Source organism: Coptis chinensis, chromosome 6, assembly GCF_015680905.1.
Source record: "Coptis chinensis isolate HL-2020 chromosome 6, ASM1568090v1, whole genome shotgun sequence".
Lineage (NCBI taxonomy): Eukaryota > Viridiplantae > Streptophyta > Magnoliopsida > Ranunculales > Ranunculaceae > Coptis > Coptis chinensis.
In genome coordinates, this window is record NC_141461.1 from 77309653 (window position 1) to 77332619 (window position 22967).

General features: G+C 38.0%; 2 protein-coding genes across 6 annotated transcripts; both read left to right on the forward strand.

Annotated features, from left to right (window-relative positions):
• The first annotated feature begins 206 nt into the window (after nt 1–206).
• On the forward strand, nt 207–8369 carry LOC147494579 (origin of replication complex subunit 4-like). Of its 4 annotated transcripts, XR_015200019.1 has the most exons (17): nt 209–433; nt 525–615; nt 706–762; nt 848–895; nt 1643–1693; nt 1817–1860; nt 2387–2450; nt 2594–2680; nt 3359–3450; nt 3551–3632; nt 4508–4593; nt 4707–4816; nt 5325–5417; nt 5506–5570; nt 5652–5795; nt 7984–8186; nt 8322–8369. XR_015200019.1 is itself a non-coding variant. In XM_086569038.1 (16 exons), exons 1-16 carry the CDS (start codon nt 324–326, stop codon nt 8059–8061), a joined length of 1287 nt encoding a protein of 428 aa, XP_086425164.1. In that variant the 5' UTR covers nt 207–323; the 3' UTR covers nt 8062–8284. The 4 variants fall into 4 exon arrangements, 3 of the variants coding, with proteins under 3 accessions (XP_086425164.1, XP_086425163.1, XP_086425165.1); XM_086569038.1 differs by lacking the exon at nt 8322–8369 and having other exon boundaries at nt 207–433; nt 2594–2665; nt 7984–8284; XM_086569037.1 differs by lacking the exon at nt 8322–8369 and having other exon boundaries at nt 210–433; nt 7984–8284.
• Nucleotides 8370–11944: 3575 nt separating this feature from the next.
• LOC147494580 (alpha-1,3-arabinosyltransferase XAT3-like) lies at nt 11945–14174 on the forward strand. Of its 2 annotated transcripts, none has more exons than XM_086569042.1 (3): nt 11945–12376; nt 12558–12692; nt 12863–14174. In XM_086569042.1, exons 1-3 carry the CDS (start codon nt 12235–12237, stop codon nt 14038–14040), a joined length of 1455 nt encoding a protein of 484 aa, XP_086425168.1. In that variant the 5' UTR covers nt 11945–12234; the 3' UTR covers nt 14041–14174. The 2 variants fall into 2 exon arrangements, with proteins under 2 accessions (XP_086425168.1, XP_086425167.1); XM_086569041.1 differs by having other exon boundaries at nt 11947–12376; nt 12857–14174.
• The last annotated feature ends 8793 nt before the right edge of the window (nt 14175–22967 follow it).

Consider the following 22967-nt stretch of genomic DNA (forward strand, 5'->3'; position numbering starts at 1 on the left):
ATACAAAAACTTGAGGAAACAGCATCATACTTTCTACAAATGGTATGACTCAAAATGTTTTCAATCAAAGCCAGCCACAATTATTAAATAACGTGTTACAATAAAATGAATCTGCTTATAATAAGAACAAGAGTAAAACAATACATACCTGCTGAAATCTAATGATATATCAAATTGAACAATATGGGCTTATTAATGAGCCTTAAAATCTAACCAGGCCCATAAGTTTATTTTATTTTCCCCTCTTCTGTCTTTCATTTCGCGCCATTTTAGTTTGTTTTGATTCCTCCTCTGGACAATCAAGAAAAAAAAAAAAAAAAAAAATGGAGTCACAAAAAACTCAGAAAGAAGTAGAAAAAGCCCAACTTCATCTCAGAACCAAACTCTGTAACCGCACTTCCATCTTCTCTTCTTCCCCTGACTCCAATTTCAGGTTCCCATTCTCTTTGAAACAGTTTTTTTTTTTTTGTTGGTTAATGAATTAATTGAGTACTAATATGAAATGGGTAACTGATATTTTTCAGTAAATTGAAGTTTATTGTATCAAATTCAGTGACTGAAGGTTGTAATAATTCTGTTTTGTTACTTGGGCCACGTGGCTGTGGTCAAATTGAGGTAAAGTTGTTTCCTTTAACTGTTATGGTGGTTACAATAAAAAATTACGTGAAAAGGGTGTGTTTTGATTTATGTTTTGGGTTATTTTAGGTGTTGGATCTCGTTCTGGGAGATTTAAAGGCTGAATACCCGGATATAATCTCAGTTGTATGTTGATTTGATATAATTATTTTACTGTACAGATGTTTTAGAAGATGGTTTTTGATTTTTTGAGTGACCTATAATGTGTCAGGTCAGACTGGATGGGGTACTGCACTATGATGACAACTGCTCCCTCAAGGTTTGTTTTCCAGTTTTTATGATTCCCAATTGCATTTTGTCCAGCTTTCACAATAAAATATACTCCTTACTTTCTACTACAATTGGTATTTAAGACTAGCGATTCAAGCTTCAGTATGTTCAGGCTCGGCGAGCAAGGCAGAAATGAGCCGAATAGCTGAGCTAGTTTACCAGTAGGAATGGTATTTGACTCGAGCTGGTTGAGCTTCAGTATGGTCAAGTTCATTATTCATAATAGTACTAAAAATTTGTTCACGTTCGGTTCATATTGTAACAAGACCTAGCTGAGCGAGCCTCAACAGAGGCGAAAGATGATCCGGAGTAGATTGTTAGTTGGAGAGTTAGATGCATAATTCGCAGAATGACCCAACCTATCATTTTCCACATTCTACAACATTGATGCAACTTATATGGTGTATGTTGCATGAATGTTCTCTGGAATCATTTAAAGAACCCTTTTGCCAAAATGGTTCTTCCTCAGATTGTGTTTGGTGTTCTAGAGAAGTCAGATGATGCATATGCCAATTTCTGCCTTCTTGCTTGTTGTGTTCTGCTTCGTGCCATTTAACCACGTCAAAGTCTAAGAACACCTCACAACTCGTTGAACCATACGGGTTACTAGAACTTGGTTTCTTTGATATGAGATATCTACATTCATTATGTTGTTCCTAGTTGCAAACTTGTCCTTTTGGCAGTAAATCTTACATCTCTGGCATGCTTTTCGTTGACATCGATATGAGTTTTCCAGGAGATCGCTAGACAATTATGCTCCGAGAATCAATTGTTATTTTCTAAAATGGTATGTGGAAATTCTCTCTCTCTCTCTCTCGTCTTTATTTTTTGCATTTTTTGTCACGGCAATGCACTTTATGATCTATAAGAGTAGAATTCTTGGTTTCTTGAACAATTTGTGCTATTGTAGGCCTCATCAGATGATAACACCCAATTCCTGATGGCTGTGTTGCGGTGAGTTAAGAAATTTTTCCATGAGCGTGCATTCAATTCAATGATGTTTGCAGATTTTTAATCATTTGACCACTTTACTTGATGTATCTTGTTGGCGGAAGCTTCAACTATGGATGAACATCAATAAGATTTAATAAAACAAACACCTAAATCTAGGGTTTAAACCTTCAAACATGAAGAACAATTCACAAAGAATTAATAATCAATAATAACCCCCTAACAATGAAGGCCTAGATGCCTTTATATAAGAAAACAACTACTAAACCTAATTGGAAACCAAATAGGAAACCATCTTATTCTTATTCCTAATTCCTAATTGAATTAGGAAACCAAACAAAATAGAAACTACTAATTAATTAATAATCCATGCTCTTGCATCATACTCCCCCGCTTGAAAGAAACTCGTCCTCGAGTTTGATTTCATGAACACGCTCCAAAAAGTCAGCATAAGTCATGCACATCACCATCAGTACTTGTTTCCGTGTCTCTTCTGCGTAAACTAATTTGAATTACCCTCTGCTGCTAGAGAATACGGATTGGCTCATAAGACTGTCGTCTTTGTACTTGACGAGTTTGATCTTTTTACTCAGGTATGTCTTTAAAAGTTGAAACACTTTCATATTGACATTCTTTTCATGGTCGCTATTTTTTGTGAAAATGTGATCTATCCTCCATTTCGAACTGGTGCCAATGAACTATACGGTTTCAAGAACTTGCATATTGATTCTTTCAGGGAAAGCAGCGGCTGCTCTATAGCTTGCTAGATGCAATGCAATCTGTGACATCACAGGCTGTAGTGATTGGTGTGAGTTGCCGCTTGGTATACTTTAAACTCTCTTTCTATGTTAAGAACATTATTTATGTACATACCTTAATGCACTGTTTATAATGCTGAATTTCATTATGGTTCTATGAGTTGTTTTTTTCCTTCAGTTATGGTGTGTTTCGAAGCCACCCACCCATTTCATAGCTATTTTTTATCATCATTTACCGTTTGGTTGCGAAATCTAGTTTACCTTTCTGGCACCATTACCTTCCTAAGTTGGATTCGACACCTCCCCCCCCCCAAAGGATTTGGGTGGAAATGAGAGGGAGGGGCTCATACCTCATCATGACATCACTCTCTATCACTTAATCCAGTTTCCTAGAATCTGCACTCTTGGGGTTCCCCTGCCACCTGGATTTCCTAGGAAATCCTCCAAAGGCGTCATTTAGTTTATTCAATGAATTGCAAGAATGGGGGTGTATTTCTTCTATTCTACTATGGCTGCCTACTTCCCAATTTTGATTAACTTTGATAGATATTGAATCATGTGCCAAGGAATTCCTTCAGGATACAAACTGAAAAATAAATAAACAAATAGATCGATTGAATTTGAAAACTGAAAAGAATGAACTATTGGTGCCCCTCAAATCCTAACTCTTTTCTATAAATGTATGGTTTGAATAACTCTTTTGCTTAAGAATTCACTGAAAAGTTAGGCTTTATGCCATGCAGGATGCAGACCAGCTCTTAGAAAAGAGAGTAAGATCTCGTTTTTCACACAGAAAGCTATTGTTTCTTCCTCCCTCAAAGGAAGATATGCAGAGGCAAGCTCTCTTACACTTTGACCTGAGGCAATTTTGTTGGCTTATGCTTTGCAATTTAATCAATGATTTTATCTTGTTGTTTTGCCTACTTGTTATGCAGATTGATCAAGCATGTATTGGCTTTACCAGAAGACTCAACTTTTCCTCATGGTTATGTGGTTACATTCAACGCAAAGCTTCATGTATCCTTTTCCCGGTTTACAATGATCGACACCTATTACAAGTTTTAACTTTCAATTAATTCTCATTTTTGGCAATTTGCTGTTCTGTTTGAGATAAAAGTGGTGGTCCAATTTGTCTAATATCGTGGCTCAGTATGACGGGACTGATGACCATGAATGCTGATATATTCTCATTTTTCATTGGTTTTTCACTCTTTAAACTTTAGGGTCTTTCAGAAAATGTTGTAGTTAATTACACTCTGACACACTGCACACTCTGACACACAACATACCGTGGCTCATTATGACAGGATTGATGATTTGTATTTACATTAATGCTTCTATTTTAAAGCACGAGAGTTAATTTCAACTCCACATCTATGAGAAGGTCATCTCTATAAAAACCTAATATTAAATCTCATTCCCTCTGTTTTTATGTCTCAAACTGAGCTCTTATATAACACATGCATACGTGTATAGCCGCTCGATGTTGTACAAGTTGACTATGATCTTGCACAGTTAGTAGCAATTGTATACAGGCAATATAAGTTGTCATTCTAGTATCGTGCTTTTACAGCTGAGTTGGTCCCTGTTTATATACCTCAGTTCCTAATAGCCACTAGCTTGTCGCCGTGTAAGTTTTAATGATTTGCTTTAAGATATCCTTGACTTAAAATTACATATTATGATCATTGTAAATGCCTTTTATCAATCTTTCTAAAGGGAATCGATTTTAAGTGTTTTCGTTAGAACAATTAGGTTGAGTCTCATCTCACGTGAATGGTTGCCTGGTTTTTATACAATGGAAAGTAGAAACTGTTTGGAAGAATATATTGTACTGGTCCATTAAATGGGATCTCTTTTATAAAGTTATGTAAGGCCTTGACATTATACAGAGTATTTGTGGAGATGAACGATTTGTAGAAATTCTTAATACCTTGTCAGATGCTGATTCCAGTGTTCACCACTTGTTGAATTTCCTGTAAGTCTACTTGGCCTCATCTGATTCCCCATGGTGAACTGCATTTTGATTGTAAGTTATTCCAGTACAATTTAAGGAGGCAAAATTTAATTTGGTGAAATCAATGTTGACAGATTTTTGGGCGTTTGCAATATGAATTTGGAGTATGGATTTTTGTCAGTCGAGAACTTTAAGACTGCACTGTTGAGTATTCAGAGGCCGTACAAGCTTGAAATCTTACAAGGTTGGTGGCAGAATTGACATATTTATTATCAAAATCTCCATTTCTTCGTTTCAAATTGTTTTATTTGTAGTCTTGTACAACATGCTGAGCGTTTATCTCCATTCATTTTGGTAGATTCTTCATATGTTGCTAGGCAATTGGATATAAAATCTATTTTATATTTGTTATTATACTCTCTCTAACATGTTATCCATGTCAAAAGTTTCACTCCAGTACTTCTGAATTTTGATATATATGTGTTTTGTGACTTAGCACCAAGAAGGAAGTTGTGAATTAAAATAGCATTTCTATCAGTTCACGTGTTTCTCCTGAGATTTATGTAAATTAGACGTCTTCGTATGTATAATGATGTCTGCTCCAAGACTTGCATGAATGAATATACATCTTATGTAACAAATGACGGGCATCATAATTTGATGTTATCTTTGTTTTTATAGTTTCTTAGAGTTTGTAGGAGTTATTTTTTCTTGTATAAATCTGATGGATTTAAGTTGTTTGTTTCAAGCAGGTTGTTCTGTTTTAGAACTTTATATTCTGGCATGCATGAAGAGATTGGAAGACAAAGAGCAGAACTCATACAATTTCAATTCAGTTATGATAGGTGTGAATTTGATGTTGTTTTTATATGCTGTCATATCTTAAATAGCTCAATGCTAGTGCTCTATGTGATATCTTGTCAAATTTGACAGAGTACAAAGACATACATGATTCTTATCGGATCTCTGACTATTATGCATGGAATGTTTTCTTGCGGGTATGTATCATTCTTTTGAGAGTCAGTCTCTTCCTAATTCTTCTTCTGATATATTGACAACTTTTTACTCATCTTCTCTAGGCCTTTGAACACCTCCTCCAACGTGAATTAATCAGCTTTACGGACAACAGGGGACAAAATCAATCAATTGAATTTCGTCCAGTGAAGCTACTTATTTCTTCACAGGAACTGCATCAGGGGTTGAAATCGTATCACTCTTGCCCGGTAAGTGTGATGCAGTGCTCGAGAGAACTTTTGCCCTAAAATAGCTATACCTTGTTGGCATTGGTCAATGGGTATACTAACAACTAATACAATTCTTTCCCATGTTGAAAATTTTATATTTGTGAAGATTTAGCTCTTGTGAGATAGATATATTTAGGCAGTGAAAATATTGATTAAATGCAACTTAACTTTAGGATGTAGATATTTGTTGATTGTAAAATGATAGCTTAACTTTAGGGACATGATTAAACACAATCATATAGAAAATGGGTTTCTCACAGTATAACTATGGATAGACACTTGCACAATCTGACAGATCAACTTTTACGAAAATAGAACGGAATACACAACCAAGATGGTAGTCATTAATATATGTTACTTATTTGTAGGGCTATAGTGTGATTTCCTTAATCACACTAGTTTCTATCTATAAAATTATTGTTTTATCTGACAAAAATTAAATAATAAAAAAAAAAAAAAAAAAAAATGATGAAGATGCATCACCTAATTAAATAGTACAAATGTGTAATCCGTGTAACTCATGTATGAGATACCATTTAACGCGTCTCGGCTATCAGCTCTAGAAGAATCTCCAATTGGATTAGTGCACTCAGGAAAAAAAAAACAATGTACATGGAACTCAGCATCACAAGCAATGGACTACCTTATGAACAGCTTCAGTGAGCAGTACCCAGTGAACATAGAGTCTGTAGTTAAAACATTCCTAAGAAATGTAGTTAAAAACAATCCTAAGGAATGAATTTTTGGAAGTAACAGTAGATACAACTTGGTATGGTGATAGTGATAAAGGATCATAGGAGCTGGTGTGTTAGTTACCGGAGACTTAGAGACAGTTGTTTTGGGGTTAGGTTTTTCCTTCTTCGAGTAGGAAGTAAGTTTTTGGGTCCTTCCGAACCCGATTTGTTTAAAGTGCAATCACTGTGTTCTTCTGTTTGATCTCTCTAGCTTTAGTGGATCTCCCTATATTTGTTGTTTGATATCCTTGCATGGCACTTCATGTCAAATCTTCATTTGGTAGGGGTTGTTCTTTGCCTTTGAGGTTGAATGGTTCCCTTGCCCACCATTAAACTTCAGGGTAAAATTTTGAACCAGCCTTTCCTTTTCATCTTTTTGTGATGGTGCTTCATTGCTGATTAGGTTGGGTTGTGGAGGATTTGACTTGAGGTGCTCTGGGTTAACAAAAAGGGTGTTATGAGTTAAACTATGGGACATATACTGTTTAGGTTTCCGCTTTGATCCTCCTGTAATTTCTAGTGAATCTTTTGGCATAGCGGTTTGCTATCCATATGTGTGCTTCATGTCAGAATCAGGATTTTCTATACCTAGTAGTCAGTTTCAATTCAGAAACTTGTTAATGTATAGTATATGTCGTTTCTTTAGGGCTTGTGGATTGAGTTTTATGTGATTGTCCTTGAGGATATTAGGATATTATGAACCCCCTTTAATGATCATAGTCTTAGGGAGAAGATTGTATGTTGTAAGCTGCCTTGTTTTTTATGATACAGGTAGCGGTCTGCCTTAACTCCATAGCTATTTCCAAAAAGAAAATAAAAAGAAATAAATAAATAAAAACATATGAACAGCCGTTGGCAAAGGTTGCACCTTTCTTGTGCTGTTTCACTTGGTCGAACTTATGGGGATCGTCCTCATGGATAGCTGTAGAAGATGCTTCTGATCATGTGTAATTCAAGTAAAATTTTGAAATGGATAGCCCCACCTTTGCAAATCTTAGAAACAAAATTTGTGAGGCTTGAGGTGCTATAAGGATCTGACCTAAAGTTGGCATTATCTTCAATTCTTCACTATTGAGTATAACGCTTTGTTCAAACATAGATTGACTGTTATCAGGTCTTAAGTGTGTTCATATGTGCTTGTCTGAACTCTGTTTGGTACCGACTTAAACTACCACTAATGATATTTAGATCGAATTCTTCTCAGGATTCTGCGGAGGAACTAGTTTTTCTTTTCATGAGAAAACTGACACTTACAGGGTCTTATACGTGTCATATGTGCTTGTCTAAACTGTGTCTTTGTTTCCTATTTAACAATTGCTTGATATTTTAATCTAAGTCTTCTTGATATTGTATCATTTTAAGAATTTTAGAAATTTTATTCACGACTCACGAAAGAGATCTTAGTTTCTTTCTATCTCTATGTGTGATTTCAGGCGCTTCTTCAGAAGTTAATGACTGGAGAGCTGAACAAAATGAAGGCACATCTGGTTGATGTTGGGATGACTGATTAGCTTCTCAAGGCTTTGTTTCCGAAGTAGTAGGATTTGTGCATGTTTAGTGAGATGCAATGATTTAACTTTAGTCAAACTATGAGAAAATGGAAGAAAAACAATTGTGATGTTATGAATTCGTACAGGTTCCCCTCTGCAGACTGATCTCATTTTGTAATTTCTTAGTTATATCATTTAGCATCATATTTGGCTGGCTGCACGCAAACTTTGTAAATTAGACAAAGACTGCTTGCTGATTTACTGTACTTGGGGGATTGTAGAATGAAGACGGAGGCGGTGATAAAGGAAATTCGTTCTCAAGTTCTCAACCTGTTCTATATTCCCGGACATCTAGTTTGCTAACTAAAAGGTGTATTGGTGTCACAAGTTTCGTTAGCTGTGGATCAAAATTGGCTTAGTGCTCTTACTACTCATGCCCTCCATTTGCTGAAGAACCCTTTTTTGACCTGTTTTGTGGCTGCATCCTACTTATTTCTACGTTCTCTTGTACTTAAAAGACGTGTGGTTGGCCTTTTGGATTCTTTGCTTGAAAACCACTCGCAACACTTTACAACACTTTACGCTGTTCTCTTGTACTTAAACAGTTAAAAGACAGTTGCTTCATTTGCCTTTCAGATCTAATAATATTAGGTTGGTCGGTTTTAGTGGACCAGCAAAGGTCGAAGCCTGGGTCGGGTGATGCTGCAACTCGCACACCAGCCTAGTCCCATACGTTCACGATGAGATTCAAAGCCCGGACACATTTCTCGTCTTTAGATTTTGGTAAGCCCTGATGGCCTGATGTATTTAACCGTATAATTAAAACTATAGACCTTGATTATGTTTCCCCTTAACTTAGAAAAGGTTGAAATAAGTGGGAATGTCGTGAAGGTTAAAGACACAATGAGTTGAAAAGGAAGTAAGGAACTTGTATTGCAGAGAATGATTGTCATGTGGGCGGAAAGAGCAACTGTTTGTGTACGTTTCTGTTTTCAACTTTTAATCCAAAATTCACGAGAAAATGTTAGTACTTTGTATGCAGTCGTCGATACCTTTCCATGGAGACCATACATGGAACCCAAATTGTGAAAACAAAAACAACGCAATCAGAATTCATGATAGTACTCTTACAAAAAGTCAAATGTGAGAACGTTGTAACTTGTAAGCTAGAAAACTTAGGGCCGTTTTAGCTTATTAACAACCATCGTTTTCGAAGCTTGTCAAGTGACAACTGTGACTCTATAAGTCATCTGATTCATCTCTGATTAGGACCATCAGTTTGCAAGTTTTATAGCAGCTAAAAGCTTTAAACATAGTGATTTGTTCTCACTCCTTGCACTGGCCTCTTGCACGTCTTGAAGATGTCTAGTGGCAATTTTGGCTGATCATAAAGCTCTTTATAACTTCAACTTCTTATTTTCAAAAAGATTTACAGAGTTTTGTTAGCTTATTTAAGAGTTAGTGAAAAAGTTGACTATAAGTAGACAATTTTGTAGTAGGTTATATGATTGGGATTTGCTCACGGCAGATTCAACTTTCCCAACAATCAGCCCGTTCTAAATTTCTAATGTACCTAACTTCTTGAAAAGTTGTAAAGATACTTACAATGCAGTTTATTCATTATTGTGCTCAAGTTTTCTATATGGTCATCGATGCTGAAATGGAATCATTATTTGGTAACAATCATATGAGTAAACTGCTGGATTATAAGCGTGACTTTCATAAGAACTCAATTAGCAGATGAATAATCATCGGTTTTGGTCAGTGTATCACAAAGCATTATTAGTCCTGGACTGACGTACGCATACTGATACGCCGACAATGTATTCCGAGGACTAATTGCGCTGTAACATTCCTGAGCAAAAAATGCTGAGCGAGAAGACATTCTTGCGACACACAACGCGTTAACTGACATCATACTTCCCTTGGTAGACATGGGCATTTGTTAAGCAGTGATCATTGCCAAATAAACCCAATTTATGTCTACAAACTGCACTCATAGACTAAGTATAAGAATAATCTTCCGAGATCAGGTTCAATCAAGGGGTATCAAATAAGGTCAAAAGATTTTGGTGAGATGCTAACGATATTAAGATTACTTAATTTTCTAGCAAACATCATCAGGCCTGCCAATATTATTAGAGAGAGAAAGTTTTTGATATCTAGAAAATGTAAGAGGATCTGAGTATAAATATGCACCAGCACCAACTGCATTTTAAACTCCCTATATTTTTTCTCCCACGTATGGCTTAAAAAAGAGACAAAAAGTCTTTTAGGAGGATAGTCTTTCATACACAATCCCTGTCTTGTGCTCCTTGGAGTCACGTTGCTACTTCATTTCTGGAAATGGGATTGTCATTGTCAATTTTCACCATACACTTGAATCTTAAGATATCACTTCCAAGTCGAATATTAGGTTAGTAACCGAAATGTGCTATATTCCTTATGACATAACGGTATACGCATCCAATATGATTACAATTCATGACCAAATTATCCAGATTCCAGAACATCAATATCTGTAGTGGTTTAAATGTGGTTCTGGTGACGCAGGCTAGCTAGTATAAGGGGTTCGACTTTTACTTATCGTGCGGTTGTTGTATAAATGGATACCGATATAGTAAATGCACAATTATATGCACATTTTTTAGGCTTGAAGACCTGCGGAATTGGTTTGCCCAATGCATAATTGCATCAGATTTTGGATATATGCCTACATTCTATTTTAAACTTGACATCCTACCGCGTTGGGATATCCCCACCTTTTAATCTTATGATTCTCAAACATTAATTGATCCAGTATTTCTCACTATATCATGTACTTCAACACATCAAAATTTTGAGGACACTGTCACATTGAAGCTAGTTTCTTAGATAAATTGCCGAATTAAGATCAATATCTATAATCTGGTGGCAATGTGGCGTTGTTGAATGCATAGTACAAAATATCCCGATATATCACGATATTTGGGGATATCTATCCAGATTTCAGAGAAAAGATATATAAATATCACGATATGTTTAGAGATATATACGATTGCAAATATCGGTGATATTTCGATGATATTTGGAGATATTTTGGAGATATTTGGAGATATTTGGCGATATTTTGTGTATATAACAATTTTATTTAATACTTACCTTTATATTTCAAATAAATATAAATAATGTATCATGATATATCAAGAAATATCCACAATATTCATGATATTTGTCGATATTTTGGATATATCCACGATATTTGCGTATGAAACAATGTCAAATATCCCCAAAGGGAAGGATATATCCACGATACATATCCAGAAATTGAATATCGATAAATACCCATATCCTGATATTTTGTACTATGGTTGAATGTACAACATAATTTATGTTACGTTGAAGAAAATAAACTAGAATGTACCACTTGGCCACCAAACTTCTGAATGTAACCTTGCTTGATTAATTGCTAGGGTCATGCATCCCACCAAAAGCTAGAGATGAGAGATATGTAGGTAAAAAGAAAAAATGAGAAGAAAAAGGAAAAGTGATTTGTTAGAACATCATACTCAACCAACAACTTGTTTGGATTCCTCAATTGATATATACTACCCTTTTTTCATTTGAAATGGGCAGTGTTTGGTGAACTTACCATAAAATAAGTATTGTCACTAGTCACTACTACCACTACTACTAAGTCAGTCTTGTAACTATAATGTTCAGCCTTTTTCTATCTTTTAAAACATCATTAGTTGATCCATTCCTTTCAATGCAAACTTTTATTCATGATCGAATATGGTATGCAGCTCATAATTAACAACTACAAGAAACAAATCGGAAAACAATGGATGGTTGTCTAAATAAGCAAGTGTCAACTACGAAGTCTCTTTCACCCCTTTTTGAGTCTATATATTTAAATCAACAACTCAAGTGTTCTGCGTTATCTTAAGAAGCATTTAACTGGCAATGAACCTTCACTTCTCCATTTGTCATAATAACAAAAGCTGCCGGATTGCGCATCTCTCTCCGTTCATGAAAACATTCCAAGAAATAAATGACAAGTCTTAGCTACAACTTGAAACAAAGCCGCAATCCTTAATGTTCAAAGGTGGACGAAAGGAATCCTATCCTGGCATCCTGCAGAATTTTACTATGTACTGCATTACTTACTAGTAACACTTATCATAGTGCATTAAGGGCTATACGAAGCTGAAGATGGAGTACAACACGATATTTGCTAAAAGCTTTAGTCGACATGAACAGAAGAAACTTGGTGTCACTGCGTTCCTTGGAAGCTTGATAATCTTGTTAAGTATTTTCACAGTGTTTCGACCTTCCTTCCGTCATCTGCCAATATGTAAGTCCATGCATTTTTCACGTCTTGTTATTACGGATGTTTATTAACAACTGTAAATGTGATCGTGTTAGTCCAGCAAATTGCTTAATTTCCTTCATATTATACAGAAAACACCAACGCTGCATGTCATTCATAAGTGTTCTAGCTAATTAAGTCGTTTGTCATATCAATGTATTTGCAGTGAATTTGCGAGTGTCAATGCGTGCGGGTCTAGCCATGCTAATGTTTGAAGATACAAGAAGTTCTCCGCAAGAATCAATTCCAATCAAGCATGCTGGAGAAGGCGGTCCTTTCATCTCTCTGCCTGCTCCATTTAGTACGTAAAACTCTAACATATAAACTCTCCTGAATCAAGTGCGCTCCTGTGTTACATAGGTAGAAAACACATACATAACCTGCAGGAACTTTACATACCAGAATGTTTTAGACCTTTAACTGATATCATGTAGATAGACTAACTGTCTGTCTCCCAATGTTTAGTTGCAGAGGCGGAAGAAATTAAGCAAGAAATGAAGCCAGTGTGCAATGTTTTCGAGGAAAGATCAGATTTTTGCAATATTGATGGACATATTAGAGTTCATGGGAATTCTTCCACCATATATTTCGCTTCATCTCAAGTAGGAGGTTGGGCAGGAAATGAGTCATGGAGATTAAGACCTTACGCACGTAAAACAGACCTGACCGCTATGGGATCCGTTACTCAATTATCAGTGAAGCCGATTACAGCTAATCAGATAGCTCCTAGTTGCAGTGTAAATCACAGTGTTCCTGCCGTTGTGTTCTCAATAGGAGGATATTCTGGCAACCATTTCCATGACTTTGCCGACATTTTAGTTCCTCTTTATGTTACGTCTCGCCAGTTTGATGGAGAAGTTCAGTTTCTTATAACCAATGTAAAAGCATTCTGGCTTTTGAAGTACCAGACAGCCCTAAAAGCTCTTTCCAGATATGATATTATCAACATGGATAAAGATAACGACGTACATTGCTTCCCAAGCGTAATTGTTGGGCTTCAATATCACACAGAGTTGATAATTGATCCCTCAAAATCTGTTAACGGGTACTCCATGAGCAGTTTCAGAGAGTTTTTAAGGAGTGCTTACTCATTAAAGAGGAAAAGAGCAATAAAAATTAGTGATCGTAGACGCAAGAAACCAAGACTACTAATCGTGTCAAGGAAGCGTACAAGATCATTTACAAATGGAGATGACATAGTGAAAATGGCCAAGAGCTTGGGCTTTGCAGTGGTTGTAGCAGAACCAGGCATGACAGGTTTGTCACAATTTGCACAAATTGTAAATTCATGCGATGTGATGATGGGAGTTCATGGTGCTGGACTCACTAATCTTGTTTTCCTGCCTACTAATGCGATACTGATCCAGATAGTCCCTTGGGGAAGACTGGAATGGTTGTCTACACATTATTTTGGAGAGCCTGCAGTACGTATGAACATAAGATACATGGAATACAGGATAAAGGAAGAAGAAAGCACCCTCATACAACAATACCCACGTGATCATGCAGTGTTTAAAGATCCCATGTCGATTCATAAGCAAGGTTGGAATGCATTGAAGTCCACGTTTTTGGACAAACAAAATGTAAACCTTGATGTTCATTGGTTTAGACGCACTTTGTTAGAAGCTCTAGAGCTTCTACACCACTAGAATGATTTTTTTGCAAACTCGAGCGTTTTGAATTTTATTCATTATATTTGTCCCCCATCTCTGTGTGGAGTACTGGAGTGTAATAAACTTTAGCTGCAAGTGTACCTTGTTTTTTTGGGTGCAAGTGTACCTAACTCTATTTTAGTTAAGTTGCTTGTGCAGCTTCGTTCACAATACAGGGTAGCCCTGTACTTAAAAACATCTGATGACAGAAGGAAGTGTTCATAATTATTCTACCCTATTGATCATAAGGTGATTAACTTGATTAGAGGTATAAATCAAATCCCACTTAGAAGGTTCTAATTCAAAATCACGTCAATATCCTCGAGGACTGTTTAGAGTGGTGTATTCGGTTTAGAGAATTGTAGAAATAGTTATGCTTCGAGGAGGTTGACCGGGACATTTTGGATTGCACTTAATTGCTGTAGCACATTAAGTATCCGCAGTTATGTTAATTGCTCAACAATATCTGCCTTGTAAACTCTCACATACAGACTGAATCAAAATTGTTACATGCGTCCACATCTGTGCCACTGTAGGGGCAATCGAACTTTTTTAATTGCATATCTGTTAGACGTGCAATCCCACAAACTCCACCACATCCATAGCCCCACCGTCACTAGCCTAACTGCACGCTCATTTCCAAACCTCTTACGAGTTGACTAGTAACAATTATAACTAATTTAATTTATCCTCTGTTAATGCTTTGGCCTGATGTTTGACAATACAGCTTCAAAAGATTGTTGATCTCATAATCTTGTGCGTGGCAGCTCCATTTTTCCAAAAATGAGCACATTGTCAGCGTACAAGTGTGTGAGCGGGTTCATTATTCAGAGTGTTGTGAATAAGACAATGCGAGAAACAACGTTATCCACAACAAATATATCAATTCTACACAAGGATCGATATTTCTCACTAGACAAGATTTCAATACCCTCCAAGCAATATCCCAACACTTCTCAATATCAAATAAACAAGCATATAAAGTATAACAATTAATGTAAAAGAAGAACAAACCACAAGACGAGATATATCGTGGTTCGGCAATTTACCTATGTCCACACTGCGAGTTCCAAGCTTTTCTTGATGTCTAGAGTAACAGATTACAAGTCTTCACTCACAAAGAATGAACACTCAACTCACAAAGAATTGCTCACTTATAATCTCTCTCTTTCTTGGTTTTGGAAAAGTTAGGTTTCTACAGAAAAAACCTATATTTATACTATTTTAGAAAACTTCTGAAATACGGTAGAGCGCGACCTGCGCCTATGTGAAGGCAAAAGGGAGTGTAGGGTGCGCTGAAAAGCCTAGAAGTCAACCAAGGCATGAGCGCGACCCGCGCCTTTGTCAAAGCAAAAGGGAGCACAGGGTGCACCCTATATGAAAAAAACAAAAATCACCATTTTTCTCTACATTCTCTACCTCGGTGAGGTTTTAACACATAAAACCGAGCCAAACACATCCAGCAAGAACACATCCAGTAGGAACACATCTAGCAAGAAAGACTCGCAGTCAACTGCCCCGAAGGGCCAATGCCCACAAATGGTTCATTCAAGCATGTAGGATTTGGAGTAAGTCCAAACAATGTTGGAACTTAACTCCGGTGACAACCTTTGTTAACATATCAGCAAGATTGTCATGGGTGTCCACTTTCTCAAGTGCTACATCACCATCCTCAACGACATCCCGTATAAAGTGATAACGGACATCAATATGCTTGGTCTGAGCATGATGAACCTGGTTCTTCGCCAAATGAATATCACTCTGACTATCACAATACAAAGCAACACTGTTTTGCTCAATACCCATATCATCTAGAAGACCTCGAAGCCATATTGCCTATTTCACTACCATATACTCTGCCTTAGTAGTAGATAGAGCAACTATAGCCTGCAGCATAGACCTCCAACTAACCGGTGCACCATGCATCATAAACACATAACCAATAGTCAATCGTCATCTATCTAGATCACCTGCATAATCTGAATCCATATACCCACTGACATAACAAGTGCCTTCACCATAAACTAATCCCACGTCCAAGGTACCATTCAAGTACCTTAGTATCCATTTCACTGCCTCCCAATGCTGCTTCCCAGGATTTGCCATATACCTACTTACAACACTAACTGCCTGTGAAATGTTTAGGCGTGTGCACACCATAGCATATATCAAAATGCCCATGGCACTTGCATAAGGAACATTAGCCATATGCCTTTGTTCCTCCACCGAACTAGGAGGGAACTTAGCTGAAAGCCTAAAATGCCCAGCTAAAGGTGTGGAAACCGACTTTGCATTCTCCATACCAAATCGAGAAATTACTTTCTGAAGGTATTTCTTCTGAGATACAACTATTCGTCGCTTCTTCCTATCTCTGTCAATCTCCATGCCCAGTATCTTCTTAGCTTCACCTAAGTCTTTCATCTCAAACTCAGAGTTAAGTTGAGATTTCAACTTGTTTATCTCCACCATGCTTTTGGAAGCAATAAGCATATCATCCACATAAAGCAGGAAATAAATGAAGTCATTACCACGAAGCCTACGAAAGTAAACACAACAATCATACTTACTTTGGGTGTACTCATGTTGTATCATGAATGTGTCAAAGTGCTTGTACCATTGCCTAGGCGATTGCTTTAACCCATACAATGACCGATTCAATTTGCATACATGATCTTCTTTCTTAGCAACAACAAACCCTTCAGGTTGTCTCATATAGATCTCTTCCTCCAAGTCCCCATGCAAGAAAGCAGTTTTCACATCAAGTTGCTCTAACTTCAAGTCGAAGTGAGCAACTAAACTCAATAACATATGAATGGAAGTATGCTTGACCACCGGGGAAAATACCTCATTGTAGTCAACTCCTTCTTTCTGTGAGAAACCCTTTGCTACCACTCTTGCCTTGTACCCAGTACTGTCGGACTCAGGAAGGACCTCTTTCTTTCTGAACACCCATTTACTGCCGATAGTCCTTTTGCCCTTTGGCAATAAAACTAGGTCCCATGTGTGATTTTTATCAAGAGACTCCATCTCTTCTTGCATAGCAACTAACCAATCTTTGTAATGAGCATCTCTAACAGCTTTCTTGAAGCTATCTGGCTCATCATCTTTGATATTCAGTGCATATGTCACTAAATCCACCTGACCATAGTGTTTCACCGGCTTCTCGTGCCTATACTTGTGCACTTCTTTAACTTGTCTCTTTGGCCTAGGGTCAGCCAATACAAATTGCGGATGCTCTTGCTCTTCTTCCTGTTGCTGTGTAGTTCCATGAGTTGGTACCTCATCATGAACCAACTAGTTGTCTGCTGCATCAGACAACTTAAGCTCAGTGGCTTGAACTTCTATAGTCTCACCATTCTACCCAGCTCCTTCCGGCTTACTGAAAGATAACACGGAAGTCTCATCAAATGTAACATCTCTGCTGACCAGGAACTTGTGGTCTTCTAGATACCACAATCTGTATCCCTTTACCCCATTTGCGAAGCCTAAGAATATGGCTTTCTTAGCTCTAGGATCTAACTTGCTTTCCCTCATATGGTAGTAAGCAGTAGATCCAAACACTAGCAAAATACTATAATCAGCTGGGTTATCTAACCACACCTCATAAGGTGTCTTGCAATCTATAGCTAGAACTGGTGACCTATTATACAGGTAACATGCCATGGACACTGCATTTGCCCAATACTCTTTGCCTAGACTAGCATTAGACAACAAACATCTCACTCTTTCAAGCAAGGTTCTATTCATCCTCTCTGCCATTCTATTCTCTGAGGGCGCCCCTCGACCGGCCCATTAATGTCGGCAATTCCCATTGCAAGACAAAACTCTTGGAAAGGCCCATAGGTATACTCAGTACCATTGTCAGACCGTAGTGTCTTTACCTCCTATCTGTGCGATTCTCAACCTTTGCCTTCCACTTCTTAAATGTCTTAAACACTTCATCTTTCGTTTTCATCATATACACCCACACATAACGGGTATGATCATCAATGAATGAGACATAATAGCGGTTACCTCCCTTTGAAGCCACTTTGGAGGGTCCTCAAACATCTGTATGCACATAGTCAAGGATGCTGTTGTCGTGTACTTGCTTGACTTGAACTTGACTCTGCACTGCTTTCCATAGACGCAATGCTCACAGAACCCCATACTTAGCTTCTTCAAGAACCCTCGCTTGCACAACTCAGACAAACCCTTTTCACTCATATGCCCTAGTCGCATATACCACATCTTTGTGCACTCAGAATCATTACTACATGCAACCACTACTACATCGCCTATCACTGTACTACCCATCAAAGTATACAAGGTTCCATGTCTTTGACCCTTCGTAATAGTTAAAGAGCCACTGACAATCTTTAGGACTCCACCTTCGCCCACAAACTTGTGGCCTTTGGAATCCAAGGTACCAAGAGAAATAAGGTTTTTCTTTAGCTCAGGAACATGCCTCACATCAGTTAAAGTCCTCACTATGCCATCATGCATCTTGACCCGTATAGTTCCAATTCCTACCTTCTTACAAGCAATGTCATTACCCATCAAAACGGAACCACCATTAATGCTCTCATAATTAAGAAGTAAACCACTTTCTATTCGGGCACATATGGTAGGAATATCCGGAATCAAGAATCCACCTTTCATCCATATAGTCTTGTGTGGACACATAGAGACTCAACTCGTCCCCTTCAGAGCCTAAAACATAACTTGCCTCAATTTTTGCATTACCTTTCTTCTTACCATCTCTCTTGTTCTCTTTCTTCGGGTGAGGACAATTACTTGCGTAATGTCCCTTTTCATCACAATTGTAGCACTTCACATGTGTCAAAGGCTTCTTTGACTTGGACCTAAACTTCTCATTGCTTGTAGAAGCCTTTTCATACGACCTTCCTCTTGCCACTAACCCCTGACCTGCATTAATGTTATTCTCTAGACGTGTCTTCTTCATCAACTCATAAGAAAGAAGTGCACTTTGAACTTCGTTAAGATCAACGTCTTCTTTGTTAATAAATGTAGTCATTAGATGCTCATAGCTTTATGGCAAGGAGAATATTAAACATGTCGCTTGATTCTCATCATCCATCTTCATGCCCACATTCAAATAATCCGCTAGGCGTCGACGGAACTCACTAACTTGCTCTTGTGTCGTTGAACCATCGACCATCATGTACCGATAAAGACGCTTTTTAAGGTACATCTTGTTCGTCATGCTTTTGGTCATATACATAGACTCTAGTTTGAGCCAAACACCGGCAGCGGTATTTTCTCCCATGACACTATACATGACCTCATTAGCAAGACACAACCGGATTGATGACCAAGCCTGAAGATTGAACTCTTCCTAATCATCATTACTCATACTCGCAGCCTTTAAATTAATCCCCTTTAAAGCCTTGTACAAACCTTGTTGGATGAGGATGTCCCTAACTTGGACTCTCCAAATCCCAAAATTATTCTTCCCATTAAATTTCTCTACTTCAAACTTAGCATTTGACATTTTGGGAGCCATGTTTCAAGTTATACACAATAACCCAAAAAATAGTTTCACTTTGGAATTTTATCGAACACCTTGTCTACACAAATTTCGAGCACTATGGTTCTTTACCAAAACTCAAAATCCTAGGTTGTATACCTACGCTCTGATACCAATTGTTGTGAATAGAACAATGTGGAAACAACGTTACCCATAACAAGTAGATCAATCCTACACAAGGATTGATCTTTCTCACTAGACAAGACTTCAACACCCTCCAAGCAATATCCCAACACTTCTCAATATCAAATAAACAAGCATATAAAGTAAAACAATTAATATAAAAGAAGAACAAACCACAAGACGAGATATATCGTGGTTCGGCAATTTACCTAAGTCCACATTGTGAGTTCCAAGCTTTCCTTGATGTCTAGAGGAACAAATTACAAGTCTCTCAATTCACTCACAAAGAATGAACACTCAACTCACAAAGAATTGCTCACTTATAATCTCTCTCTTTCTTGGTTTTGGAAAAGTTAAGGTTTCTACAGAAAAAACCTATATTTATACTATTTCAGAAAACTTTTGAAATAAGTCAAATTCGTGCTGAAATATGGTGGAGCGCGACCCGCGCCCATGTGAAGGCAAAAGGGAGTGCAGGGTGCGCTGAAGAGCCTAGAAGTCAACCAAGGCATGAGTGTGACTCGCCCCTTGTCAAGGCAAAAGGGAGCGCAGGGTGTGCCCTATATGAAAAAAACAAAAATCACCCTTTTTCTCTACACAGAGCAATCTTTATGTCAGGGTTTATACTAATACCAATCAATTCCCTACTACACAGATAACTTGTATTTGAACAATAACAACTCCAATCAACAATCTAAATATTTCCTATAACCAAACTAACATGTCCAACTCGCTAAACAACTATTAACAACAGATAATAATGTAAAACAGTAAAAACATACCACAACACAAAGATATACCGTGGTTTGGCCAATGATGTCTACTTCCACAAGAGCTAATCATTTTATAAAGTGGGAAGGAAGATTACAATCAATCCTTTCAGTCTCCCACCTTACTAGATCACTCATCTCTCTTTACAGGGTTGTTTCTCTGTAAAGATTATCTCTTAATCTTGATTGCTTTTAAGATTGGGTTTCCTCTCTGTGTGCTGTGTATTTTCGTGTCTCAACATGTGTTAGGTTTTGCCAAAAACCCAAACCTTATATTGCAAACTCGCGATTTCGTAAAAATAGAAATCTTGACCAAAATAGGCATGGGCGCGGGCGCGCCTTAGGCAAGGCCAAAGTCGAGCGCGCACGCCCTAAAAACACTGGAGGTCGTCCAAGGCATAGGCGCAGGGTGCTCCTTAAGCAAGACTAATAGGAGCGCGTGCGCGCTCAGGATTCTCCAAGCAAGCTGAACTCCTTTTCTCCTCATGTGAGGGATAACTCTAACAATCTCCCCCTCCCAAACAGTGAGGGGGGATACTTTCATGCAATTTCCAAATCAACAGGAGGAGTCTGCTACCATTCCGGCGGTAGCACAGCAAACATCAAACTTACATTTCGATAAGATTTTGGTCATCATATCTAACCCGTTCTTGTCGGTATGGATCTTCTCGATACACAAATGCTTGTCTCCGAGTACTTCTCTAATCCAATGATAACGCACATGTATGTGCCTGGATCTAGAATGAAAACTCGGATTCTTGCTTAAATGGATGGCGCTCTGACTGTCACATAGAACTACAAACTATTTCTGCTTTAGCCCTAGTTCATCGAAAAACCTCTTCATCCATAACATCTCTTTGCAACACTCAGTGGCTGTAATATACTCGACTTCTGTAATGGAGAGGGCAACACACTTTTGCAACTTAGATTGCCAAGAAACTGCTCCCCCTACAAAAGTAATCAGATAACCGGAGGTGGACTTCATCGAGCCAACATCACCTGTCATGTCTGCATCAGTGTAAGTGTGTAACCTTCAAGCAATGACTTACTTCCACCAAAACACAAACACGATTTGGAAGTGCCCTTGAGATATCTAAATATCCACTTAACACCTTCCCAATGCTCCTTCCCCGGATTTGACAGAAATCGGCTTACAACACCAACGATGAAAGTAATATCCGGTCTTGTATACACTATTGCATACATCAAGCTACCCACTGCAGATGCATAATGAATCTTTTCCATCTGACTCTGCTCATGCTCACCCTTTGGACGTATCTCTTTGGTCATGTGGAACTGGCCACCAAGCGGACAACTGACTAGCTTCACTTGATCCATGTTGAATCTCTTCAACACCTTCTCAATGTAGCTTTCTTAAGAAAGCCACAACTTTCCACTCTTTCTGTCATGAGTGATCCGCATCCCAAGTATCTGCTTGGCTTGACCCAAATCCTTCATCTCAAAGGACTTACACAAGTCTTTCTTCAACTTGGTGGATATCTTGTTAATGTTTGGGCCAATTATCAACATATCATCTACATACAACAAGAGCACAATGAAATCCCCGTATGGAAATTTCTGAACAAACACACAATGATCGGAAGCAGACTTCTTGTATCCTTGCTTCGCCATAAAGGAATCAAACTTTATATACCACTGTCTCGGTGCTTGCTTCAACCCATACAAACTTTTATCAGCTTGCATACTAGGTGCTCCTTGCCTTTGACCTCAAACTCCTCTGGTTGGTCTATGTAGACATCTTCTTCAAGGTCTCCATGAAGAAAAGATGTCTTAACATCTAGCTGCTCAACCTCTAGGTTCATACTTATGGTCATATCTAATACCACTCGGATAGAAGTCATCTTCACTACAGGAGAGAAAATCTCATCAAAGTCAATCCTTTTTCTTTGACTGAATCCTTTCACAACAAGGTGAGCTTTGTGCCTTGGGTGTGGATTATTCTCCTCATGCTTGACTTTGTAAATCCACTTATTCTTGAGAACTTTTACTCTTGTCAGTTTCTCAACTAACTCATAAGTGTGATTCTTGTACAAAAAATCCATCTCGTCATGCATGACCTTCAACCACTTCTCTTTGTCTGTACCTTCAAGTGTCTCTTGATAGTACATAGGTTCTCCACCATCAGATAGTAAAACATACGTATGTGGTGGATACCTGGTTGAAACTTGTCTCTCTCTGTCTGACCTCCTTGCCCCATCTGCTGGTGCCTCAGGAGGATGCACTTCTGCTTGCTCAGGTGGTGGTTCATGTACTTCATCTACATCTTCTATACCAATATGTTCTATCCCATCATGAGCAATAAGATTCTCATCATGAGCAATAAGATTCTCATCATGAGCTTCAAACTCATGGTTCTCTACATTCTCAATGCTATTCCATTCGCATGTTCCACAAGTGGGAACTTCAAATCGATTTTGAATCAACAAGATCATTGGTGAAAGCCTGTAGCTTCTCATCCTCCTCAAAGTCTGTTATGGTTT

What these genes read in the sequence shown, in the direction of transcription:
- LOC147494579 (XM_086569037.1), top strand. Translation starts at nt 324, where the DNA reads ATGGAGTCACAAAAAACTCAGAAAGAAGTAGAAAAAGCCCAACTTCAT. An exon ending in TCCCCTGACTCCAATTTCAG is followed by an intron (nt 434 to 524) that starts GTTCCCATTCTC and finishes GATATTTTTCAG; the next exon opens with TAAATTGAAGTTTATTGTAT. An exon ending in GTGGCTGTGGTCAAATTGAG is followed by an intron (nt 616 to 705) that starts GTAAAGTTGTTT and finishes GGGTTATTTTAG; the next exon opens with GTGTTGGATCTCGTTCTGGG.
- LOC147494580 (XM_086569041.1), top strand. Translation starts at nt 12,235, where the DNA reads ATGGAGTACAACACGATATTTGCTAAAAGCTTTAGTCGACATGAACAG. An exon ending in CTTCCGTCATCTGCCAATAT is followed by an intron (nt 12,377 to 12,557) that starts GTAAGTCCATGC and finishes ATGTATTTGCAG; the next exon opens with TGAATTTGCGAGTGTCAATG. An exon ending in CTCTCTGCCTGCTCCATTTA is followed by an intron (nt 12,693 to 12,856) that starts GTACGTAAAACT and finishes CCCAATGTTTAG; the next exon opens with TTGCAGAGGCGGAAGAAATT.